The following is a 12,195-nucleotide window of genomic DNA, read 5'->3' as shown; positions in this document are numbered from 1 at the left end:
ATTTCATATAAGATTTTCAATGCACACTTTCTGGGTAGAAGCATATGTAGCTCATAATCAAGAGGTATTACTACTTTGACCATATGCTAACTGAACATTTCTATTTATTGTTTCATTTTCCTTTCAAGTTTCTCTGATGCCTGTGAGAACACAGTGTCCTCTAATTTCATGTGGAGATTTTTGCACATAAGACACTTTTCCAAACCAGATCACTAATGTCAAAATCCTTTACAATGCACACAGCATAATTAAGAAGCACATATGTCCTCATGCAAGTATCTGTTGACTGTTATCAAAGAACAGCCTGCCATACCAGAACAAATAATTTACTTATTTTAAACCAGATGCTAACTTGACACAAAAATGAGAGCGACATTCAGCTGTTGAAAGGGCTCAGCACAATTTAATTTTTTTAGTGCAGTGCAGCAGGCCAAAGACATCAATTACCTGCAATTTGCCCCAGAGTTTACATTTGTCACATCCAACACAGTCCATTATTCTCGAAATGTTGCGGAAATGTTCACGAAATTCAGCTTTCAGCCTTTCAGCTTGTTTACCAGCAGAAAACATCACATACTCATCAAAGTGTTCTGGGAACTGTCTAAAAGATAAAACACACATAGTGCTACACTTAAACATGAGTACGAAATTTAAAACTTCAAAATATGATACTTCAAAGCCATCAGTAAAATAAACATTATACAAATTTGTCTTGTTCTTACTGGACAAGCTTCAGAAAATCCTTCATGGCCTCCTGTACTTCAAGATCCTCTTCCTCATTACCTGTATAATAAAGCTCATCACGGAGATACGGTGCAGCTTTATATATTGCTTTTAGTTCCAACAGATACAAAAAGTACAAGTTCTTTAGCCAATTTGGACCTTCGCCATTTGTAGTTTCTGGACTGAAGCGAAATTTGAATTCGCTCAAGTTTGGTCCCCATTTACCTCCCGGTTCATCAATTCCAAGTGAAACTCTGTCTGCAATACTTAAACAATATTATCAGAACATTAACTTCAGATTTTGTTGTAATTCCATTAATATATGCAAACACTTACCGGAAAGCAAATACTTTGCACACAGGTGAATATTAATGCTTGTGTGCAAACCTGATATAGCTCTGTAGAATGCCCTCTGTTCTAGACACATGCCTGAAATTTAATCATCATGATTTGACAACAACAATTACAATGCTGTCACGAGGTATTTCATCTGTATTTCATCTGTTTTGCTTACCATTAAGATGTGAGGACTGTATGTATGGAGTATAGATGTCCTTTGGGCTACAGAAAAAAAGAATCCATAGAAAGAAAGTTCAAAATGAATATACTACATGTGAAAATGAGAGAGAAAAAAGATCTCTACAGAAAAATATGTATAATACTGTATATACACAAGATATGAGATATAAATATGGATCATCACTGCACTATTTCAATGATACACTTACCGAAAGCAATTCTCCTTGTATATACTATTCCATATACGGTGGGCGGACTGTCCTTTGTACCCTGTATAACGTTCAGGATTCAGAAGAAGATCTACATATTCTTCATCATCCTCATCATCATACATACAGAAATTGTCTTGTTTATTGTCATATTCTTGCCAACGTTTGAAATCTTCATACGTAGCAGCACTATAAAAGTAAAAAGTTTACTGTAAAACTTTTGACCTTTTATCCCAATGTGAACATCAATCATCTCATACTGGGTGAAGAAATAGATATCATAACAAGAATATACTTCATGCTACACAGACCCTGCAATAAGGAAAATTCTGGTTTCTAAATAAGAGCAAAATAATACTAGAAAATCTTTAAACATCTTAATTGTACTGAGATAATAGATTAAACCAACATTTCCAACAAATACTGACAAGCCTAAACATTACCACCACTGCACACTGAGAGATTTATTGCCATATGGTGATGCTGGAGATAGGTCTTGTGGTAAAAAAGTATATAAGTTGAGCTAAGATGAACAGAGGATCACTGTATCATTGATAGGGGCTGAAAATAAGGAAATACACTGGCATAAGTGACCTTATCTAAGTGTAGATCATTTTGCCCTGTGTCTGTGAACAAGCATATTGAAAAATGGTGAATGTGGTTGGCAGTTGCGCTACTGATGTTATAATCTATGAAAAGTGGATGTAGGGCAGTAAAACCAAAAATAAGTGTCTTGTTGTTGGATATTGATGCTTCATGGCAAAATATGGTGTTCAGAGGTTTGCTCAAGTTCTGTAAAACAAGATAAGTGGACATCTGAGGCAGATCTGATGACTGAGTACAATGCTGGTGCTGCCAAAAGTGTGCAAGCACACCATTCTGGATGTATTCCTGAAATGCGACCATGCAGTGGGTGAGCTCCACATGTTACCATGTCAACCCTACAACACCGTCAATTACAATTACAGTGGACACATGATAATCAAGACTGGACCATTGATCAATGGAAATATCATCTGGTCATATGAATCACATTTCTTGTTAAACTAGGTTGATGGTTGTGTCCATATATACCATCATCCAGGTGAATGGCTGTTTGAAACAATGACCACACTATGGACTCAGGTCAGTGGGAACAGTATTATGCTATATGGGATATTCACCTGGGTTTCTATGGGACCTATAGCAGTAATCAAAAATACAATGATAGCTGTGGACTATGTAAACATTATCATGAACCACCTCTATCCCTTCACGCTTGATGTTGACTCCGATTGCAATGCCATCTTTTAGCAGGATAACTGTCCACACCACAAGATGAGAATCATTATGGTGGTTTGAGGAGCACGATAGTGAACTAATGTTGATGTCTTGGCCATCCAATTCACCTGATCTGAACTCAGTGAAACACATGTGGAGCACTATCTAATGCCAGCTCCACACCCACAAGCCACTGGCCAATAATTTACAGGAATCGCACAACAGATATCGCCAGAAGCCTACCACGAATTTGTCAAATCTATGTCACACAGAACTGCAGCTGTTATGCATTCCAAAGGTTGACTAACACACTGTTAAGTAAGTGGTCATAATGTTTTGATCAATCAGTGTACATAGTATATCACCATTACGAACTCAAATGGATTCGAAACTTCTTCAAATGGACTCATTTAACTTTTGTTCCAATGACACCAATCTTTCTCATTATGTACCACTAACACACTTATTCTGCCATACAATCAGGGTGTATACGTGGACAAGGAAAAAAAATTCCTGGATTTTCCCAGATTTCTCAGTTAAAAATACATTTTCTCCCAGGTGAAAATACACTTTTTCCATAGTATACTTTTTCCATAGTATACTTTCCCTCGGAAATGTAGTAGTCATCATCAATCCTACACTAGTGTAGAATTTCTGAGCACTTAAGAAAATGAAACTCGGGGGGGTGGGGGGGGGGGGGGGGGGGGTTGGAACGATCTTTGATGGGCAGCAACATGTATGTTGCATATTTTTGTAGTACAGAAGTATAAATGCAAATACCACCAAACACTGCATGTTACTTTCCAAAGCATTGAAATCGAGATTGCAACGTACTTTTGTAAGCAAGTTACAGCTCATGTCACGTGATCTCACCAGCCAATGACAGCGGATATTCAGAGTATAGGGTACGTGATGTGGTCACCCAATAGGAACATCACTGTTGAGTAGCATGAACACACAAATAGGAAAAGTTAATGGTATAAATTAATATACATAGTGTTGCTACAAGAAAAGAAAAGTTTTCACATGTAATATTGGTCTCTAAGATATGTGCAGACATAGAACCACTAGCTCAGCCCCCAATAATACCACTACCATACCGCAGCGAGAACAATTGTATCTTTGCCAGATTAGTTCTCTGTAGTATGCACTCTATGCTACATGCATTGTTTATATGCTGCGAGAATAAAAATATTCATAAGTGATGGGAGTGCGAGCGATTATTGTCGTAATTGCCATGCCCGCTCTCCTCTAACTATAGATTAATAGGCTGCACGAGCAGCTAAGCTTTCACATATAATGATCTTTTTTGTGCCTGTTACACTTTAAGATATATCATACAAATGTGCCAATAAATTGTTTAATAATGACATAAATGTCTGATCTTCTGGGCTTGAAATTCTTCTAACTGGCTCATCCTCAAAGAGTCAATTTTTAAATGAGAGTGAAACACTATGATTTAAGAAATTCATCGTACATTCTCACACATAGTTCACCTTGCGTAAAAGCAAATTTACTTTGAAAGTAAAGCCTAGTTTATACGACGATACTAGGGCAACTGCGCTACTGGCCACTGCGCATGAACGCGGCACGTGTGTCCAACTCGGTCAAACTAAACACTTTCAGCGTGTTCCAACTTTGCCGACAATGGTTGCTTGAGTTTTGAGTTTGTGTGTCTTCATAGTGTGTCGACAAACTGAAATATGAAGTGGGAAATGAAAAATAATGTTCACTTTTTGGATATCTATGCTTTGCACAGGGGTTTGTGGGATTTCAGTGATGCTGATTACAAAAATAAGCAACATATTGCTGCCCCTGGCACAAGCCATCTGTCCACTCCTGCTAACAGGCACTTGGCCAACGTATATGACAGCATACGCTATACCCAAGCTCCTTGACTGGCTGCACGATGGCATTAAGCCACCTGTGCCTCCAGGCACATGGAGCCTGTGAGTGGTTATGTGAGCTCGAACAGCCTGTGGCTCCTGAATTCTTTATACTTTACTGTTTATAAAATACATAACCCACTATCACGTGTTCAAGCTCAAGAAGACATGCCAACGATCACAAAACAACATGTGACATCACACATTTATTAGATCAAGTGCCATCAATGTGCAATACCCACAGCAAATTGAATTGCTTTCAGCAGTCTGTCTTTATTTAATGCTAATAATTAACACTAAAAAGAATTCACATTTGGTTTTATTTCTAACCACCCACAAAAAACAGAAGCTTAATGGAAACAGATTTTCTCATTTTTTTTTTTACACACACACACACACACACACACACACACACACACACACACACACACACAAAAACTGATAAAAAATTAAACAATGTATAATTTGTAATGATATTATCTTTTTTTGTGTCTCCATGTCAGTTGCACAGGACTGCAGGCCACCCTATAGTAAGGTACAGAATTATCTTCTGCGAGAATGCTAGTAGTATAAACAGCATTAACACAACATAAAACACTTATTAGAAATTGTGTGTGTGTGTGTGTGTGTGTGTGTGTGTGTGTGTGCGCGCGGTCAGGCATTTAATAACTGAGGCAACACTCTTTCCTTTGCCAATTTTGGATAAAAAAAATAGTAATTTTTTTTGTGACATACTTAAATATTCCTGCATCATCTCATGTACTGCTAGTAACTCTAAGCAGATGGCAGTCCCATAACTAGTCTTCAAAATGGCATCTACAACTGAGGCATGTTGCAAGCAAAAAGCAGTCACTGAACTTCTTTCGGTGAAAAACCAGACCATCACAAATATTCACAGGCATTTACACAATGGCTACAGACACAGGGCAATGGCTAAAAGTATAGTAAGCCACTGAGCGAATCATTTGTCATCATCAGAAAAAGGAGAAGGGAATGGAAATCTGATCACCTATGTGTAGACTAACCACACACAGCTATGATGCATACAATGTTGCAACATGAAGACACACTTATTTGAGGTGATTAACGAATGACAACTGAATAACTCAGTGTTCAACTTGGCACCTCTGTTGTCCACCAGTTAGTGTATTCAAATGTTTGTGCATGTTGGGTACCCCTAAGACTAGCTGAAGAGCATAAAGAGGAAAGATGGAACATCTGTGGCAAACTGCTTGCTTGTCATCAAGCTGATGGTGACAATTTTCATGTTGAACACTGCCACAAGTGATGAAACGTGGATTCACTACTTTGAGCTAGAAACAAAACAGCAGTTCGTTGAGTGATAGTACCCATCACCTTCGATGTAGTAGTACAAAACAGTGCCCTCAGCTGGTAAAATCATGGCTACACTCTTATGGGATGATTAAAATGTTATTCTGTTCAATGTCCTCCCTCATAGAAAAACCATCAAGAAAGAAGTCTATTGCGAAACTCTTAGGAAATTGAAGAAACAATTACAGCATGTTTGTGGCCACAAAACTGCGAATGCTCTTCTCCTCCTCCACGATAATATAAGGTCACACACAAGTCTGTGCACCCAAGGAGATCACAAAACTTTCGTGGACTGTTCTTCCTCATCTGCCCAACAGCCCCGCATCTTCTGACTTCCATCTATTTGGATTACTGAAGGATGGACTCCACAAGAAGTGCTACAACAATGATGGGGAAATTATTGATGCAGCAAGAACTTGGTTGAGCCACAGACCAGCAGAATGATATCATGACAGTCTACAAACTACCAGATTAAGGTGGTGTAGGCTCACAGTACTGAATGGAGATCACACTGGAAGATGTGGGTTATAGTCAAAGAATCAGAGAACAATGTGTTGTATTTAAATCATGAATAAAACCATCCTGTTTGAGAAACAAAAGTGTTGCTTTACCTACTGAATGTCCCTGGCAACAGTTGGCCATATCACTGATCTGTAGTCAGTCATACTGGAGGAAAGTAGATTGTCTGTTGCAAATGAAGCATTACAAAACATAAAATTATAGCTTGATGGAAAATGCACAGAGCGATGCTTTAGTTGGAAGATGCACATCAGCCAAACAGCTGACCCAGTGAACAGAAGCCTGTCAAAGATGAGTGATGTAAGGAACAGGAAGGAGTGGGAGAAATGTCATTCAGCAAGCAATCTGACACGAACTCAGTATCGCAGGTGATGAGGTTTGAAGAGTTGTAGCCAAGTAAGGAAACAATACGGCATTGGCTCAATTTATGAATGAAGGTCATGATTTACCAACAAAACATTGTTGTAACTAAAAAAATAATGGTCTCTAATGGGAGAACTAAATTATTTTGTTACAAGGTATATATATGAGGAACATTCAATAAGTAATGAAACACATTTTTTCTGAAAGCAGGTCAATTTTATTCAGGATTGCAATACACCATATTATTCCACACTATTTTGGCTACAAAAGCCTATTTTTCAACATAATAATGATTCAATGCAGCAGCCTTATGCCACCTTGCTGGGAGGGCCTGTATGCCCGCACCGTACCACTCTACTGGTTGACGTAGGAGCCAATTTATTGTTGCACCAATAACCTTCACAACATCCACATACTGCTTCCCACAGAGTGCATCCTTCATTGGGCCAAACAGATGGAAGTCTGAAAGCACACAATCTGGGCTGTATGGTGGATCAGGAAGAACAGTCCAATGAAGTTTTGTGAAGTCCTCTTGGCTGCACAGACTTTTAAGAGGCCTTGTGTTGTCATGAAGAAGGCCAAGTTCATTTGCATTTTTGTGATGACAAACACACTAAAGTACTTTCTTCTGTTTCCTGAGGATATTACAATTCAATTCAGAGTTGATCATTGCACCACTGGAGAGTACATCAAACAGAAGGACCTCTTCACAGTCCCAGAAGACTGCCACCATGACTATCAGCTGAGGGTGTGGCTTTGAACTTTTCCTTTGGAGGAGACGTGATGTGGTGCCATTCCATCGATAGCCGTTTCATTTCCGGTTCAAAGTGATTAACCCATGTTTCACCACCTGACATGATGTTCGACAAACATTTGTCACAATCAGCCTCGTAAGGTGCAAGCAATTTCGCACAAATGGTCCTTCATTACTCTTTATGGTCTTCTGTTAAGCGCGAGGAACCCAGCAGGCACACACCTTCGAGAACCCCAACTGCTGGATGAGTGTGTCGCACCACCAACAGAGACATCCAGTTGTGCAATGCGGTGTTCGATAATGATACTTCAATCACCTTAAATGAGTGTGTCTGCACGTTCCAACAACAGAGGAGTCACAGCTGTGGGCAGCCAGTCAGCATGCGGGACATCAGACAGGTTTGTGCGACCTTGTTATGATGATGACAACTGACACGTCACCCAAGACCTCACCACACTTTTGGTCACTGCCATGTCTCCATAAACATTCTGCAAGCTCCTACGAATATCTCTGATGCTCTGGTTTTCTGCCAACAGAACTCTACTTGAAATGCACCTCTGTTACAGACACCGGTTTGAATGCTACATATAGCATTGCCTCCTATTGGAACTACATCAAATAATGGGGGCTGAAGTGGGAATATTCCATGACATCCCACAACAAATTTTTTTCAACTGAAATTGGCTGGGAAAAAAAAGTGTTGCATTACTTATTGAACGCACCTCATATATAAAAGTGTGAAAGATAGAAAGAGAATAAAGATGTGGGGGAGTATATGATAATGTAGATTTAATTTATGTACTTTTTCAGGTGTATGAACATTTATATTTACTAGTAACGTATCAACAATATTTTATTTCATGTAACCTATATACTGATGAGCATGAGAGTGGTAGCTTTGGTCAACAGCAAACATAAGATCTTACCCTGAATAAAATAGTGCAATTTTCTCCCCCCCCCCCCTCCTCCACCACCACCACCACCACCACCACCACCACCACCACCACCACCACCACCACCACCACAAAACAAAGGTCAAGAACTATGAAGCTGCCATTACCCTCCAAGTGTTCACATAACATGAAGTTGTGCCTCAAAAAATGTGCCAAACGGGGTACAAATAATTTACAAATTACTGATGTATCTGTTATAAAACAAGTGTCTTAGATTGGCAATTTTATAAAGTCAGGTCCGACCTGGATTTTGGATTTTCGTGTGAAACATTCCCTCTCATGCAGCCTTTATATCCGAGGCAAACTTTTTGTTCAGATGCAGACTCTTTACAGCAATCCAACACCTATCTCACATCTGCCTTTGCCCTACAAAATTATCCCCACCAGCCTAGTTCAAAAGCAGATTTCCACGCCATTATATCTCATTCTGGTACTGCTGAATGCTCTAAGGAAACAACTTAGGAATACACCTCTGTCACTCAGGATTATCCTGGTCTTGAGTGAATAAATCAGCTACTTCAACAGGGCTATGACTTCCTAAAATCTTGCCTTGAAACACTATTCTGTCTGATATTTTGCACACCCAACAGAGAATAGCTTTCCACCCCTCCCCCCACGCCTCCCACCACCAATCTTTGAAATATCCTGGTCAGATCCTATGTTGCTCCAGCACCAATTCCCCTACTCAATGGCTCCTAGCCCTGTGACTAACCCCGCTGTAAGACTTGCCCATGCACCTTCCTATCCTATGTACACAAGCCCTGTAACTGGCAGTACATTTTCTATCAAGGGGAGAGCTGCCCGTGAAACAACATGTTGTGTATCAGCTATTATGTAAACACTGTTCGGCCTTTTGCATTGTTATGACAAGTTATCACAGAGAGTGTAGGCTAGCAATATACAATACCCTGTAGCAGAGCACACAGCACCCTCTCATGACAACAGTACCTCAGAACTCCTTACAATATGTGGTTGGTTCTCAACATTTCTTCTCTCTCTCTCTCTCTCTCTCTCTCTCTCTCTCTCTCTCTCTCTGTGTGTGTGTGTGTGTGTGTGTGTGTGTGTTTGTCTTACCTATTATCGTATCTACCACCTTTACATTCTCATGTTTTCAAATATTAGATGGTGCAGGCATCAACAATCACTCTTTCCTTCTCATCCCATCCACTAAGTCTCTCCTGACCTGGGATTCTCAGTGACTTTTTCATAACTTTTCCTATTTCCTACACCTCGTCTGTTGTTTTCCTTCATACCTCTTCCTATTCCCTCATCACCACAACCCTTCTGCCACTGGCTCCGAAATTGATTTGTTTCCATACCTATTACGTGTTTTCTCCTGCCACAGTTTGGTGAACAGATTTTTATCTATCCATATTATATTTCGTAAAATAAAACTTTTTATAATAATGTATGTGCCTTGAGCAATTTTCCTTCAAATTAAAAAGTTGAGTTTCTCTTCCTTTTGATTAAAGTGTTTTTGATATGCAATAAAATGCATAGTTTGTTTAGTGTATGACACTGCTTGTTTTATGCACAATGAATTACTGTAACATGATTACCTACAGAATTTTTCAGAAGAGCAAACAATGCCTACATGGTTAATGGATTCAGTTATTGGAAAACTGAATTTTATGTAGATGCAATTTATGGCCACTTGAAAAGAATATAAAACCTGAATGAAAGTAAACATATTTTGTAGTTCCACTCTTTGAAACCAAAGTTTTTTATGCTTTTTGTTAAGAAATGCACCTCTACTCTGATGGTTATTGTCCATTGTAAATCAATACATGAAATTGATAATTTTGTAGTTATAGTACCTCTGCTGTGGGGAATTTGTGGCAAAGGTGCTTTATCAGCTTTTGAACACATTGGCATATCAAACTTCATAAAGACCCCATTCCTTCCATCCAAACTGAGTTGCAAAAATCCTAACAACCCTAGACCCCCAACAAGGTCTCCCAACTGCCTTCATAGACTTTTCTGCCTCTCCTGAGTTGCATACCTCTACTTCCTCAATTATACAAAATTAATATCCTGGCCATCCCTGTGTAGCATGTTTCAAAGTTACAACTGAACACATCTTGACCTTTCTATACCAGCACCTCAAAACTCATCATGCAGAGATTCCCATCCCACAGAAAAAAACTCCAACCATTTCCTGCAATGTCTTGAACCCACTTCCATTTCCTCTACTACCCGAAGCCCACAATGTCACTACTGATGCAGCCTCTCTTTACACCAACAACCAGCATACCCACAGCCTCTCAGCACTTTAACACTAACTACGCAAACACCCACCAGAAACTCTTAAAAAAAAAAAGTCACACAAGCCAAATTCGTCCTAACTCATTACTATTTTTCCTTTGATGGACAAACAGACAAACATCTAAGGGTGACAGCTAAGGTAACCTGTTCTACAGCAACCTTTTGTCGGGCTACATGGAAGGGGAAATTCTGAACACCCAGAATCTTGGCCTCCTGGTTTGGTAGACTTGCTGATGATCAAACTCAAATTCAAAGCCACCTTCGTTAACTTACCTACATCTTACTGAGGTTCACATACAAAACACAACTCTTATAAAACCATCCAACAAGCAACAGATCCTCTCCTTCAACAGTTGCCTCCCAATTTCCATGCAGTTCAAGCATCCAAGGTAAATTTATCTTGTTCTAAGCCAAATTCTTCAACAGCTATACAAATAACCTATCCCAGGTTTTCCTCTCCCACAAATAAGCACCCTGTCTGCCAGTCCACAAATGCCTCATACATTACTCCACCAATGTTATGACTTTCTCAAATCAAGTATCGAAATGAGATGATCTTGCCCTCACCCTGTACTTCTCACACCACCCACTGTTGCCTTTTGTCACCCTCCAAAGCTTTACAACTTCCTTGATAAGCCATATGAGCATCCTAGACTATTACACAAATATTCTTATTCTTGAAATTGTTCACATTGTACAATGTATCTCAGGCATTTGCACTCTACCCATCACTACACCTTCAACAAATCATACAGCAAAGGCAGAGCAACAAAAGAACCCACTCTTGTTGTTTCCCAACTAAAGTGTTCACTGCACTGTTTTTTATATAAGGATGATTACCACTAAACTGGATGAGTACATGAATGGACACAGAACTGTCTGCCCTGAGGACACCCGGCACCCATTTGCTAAGCATGCTCTACAGAATGACTCAAGAGATCTGCGTATCTACACCACCTTCCCAACATCCCAATCCCTCCATCAAAGAATGGATATACAAGTTCCTAAAGCATTTCTATCAGAAAAAAAAAAAAAAAAAAAATAATAATAATAATAATAATAATAATAATAATAATAATTTCACTACAAAAAAGATAAGTACTGGCCAGCCATTCCATTTATTTATAAGAAAACACTAACATGAACCACAAGTTGCATCTTATAATTGCAATTCACAGTAGATGTAAAGTAAGAAAATTTTCCATTTTATGGTCATGACACACAACAACACAAGATTTTTTCTATCAGCAAAACTAAAAAAAAATTTCACTACGAAAAAGATTTATTTATAAGAAAACACTAACATGAACCACAAGTTGCATCTTATAATTGCAATTCACAGTAGATGTGAAGTAAGAAAATTTTCCATTTTATGGTCATGGCACACAACAATACAAGATTTTTTTCTAAAT

At 39.0% G+C, this 12,195-nt stretch overlaps 1 protein-coding gene across 2 annotated transcripts in view; it reads right to left on the bottom strand.

Annotated features, from left to right (window-relative positions):
• Positions 1-12,195, bottom strand: part of LOC124721494 (ero1-like protein) — an 83,483-nt gene that overhangs the window by 28,084 nt on the left and 43,204 nt on the right. For both annotated transcript variants that reach the window (XM_047246504.1, XM_047246503.1), the window contains exons 6-10: positions 1,452-1,640; positions 1,238-1,284; positions 1,060-1,152; positions 723-981; positions 448-601 (exon numbers count right to left, since the gene is read on the bottom strand). In XM_047246504.1, the coding sequence (XP_047102460.1) occupies positions 448-601; positions 723-981; positions 1,060-1,152; positions 1,238-1,284; positions 1,452-1,640 (742 nt within the window). The remainder of the gene's footprint in view (positions 1-447; positions 602-722; positions 982-1,059; positions 1,153-1,237; positions 1,285-1,451; positions 1,641-12,195) is intronic.

Source organism: Schistocerca piceifrons, chromosome X, assembly GCF_021461385.2.
Source record: "Schistocerca piceifrons isolate TAMUIC-IGC-003096 chromosome X, iqSchPice1.1, whole genome shotgun sequence".
Classification (NCBI taxonomy): domain Eukaryota; kingdom Metazoa; phylum Arthropoda; class Insecta; order Orthoptera; family Acrididae; genus Schistocerca; species Schistocerca piceifrons.
Note: the sequence above shows the minus strand (reverse complement) of the source record. Positions and strands in the feature narration are given on the sequence as shown.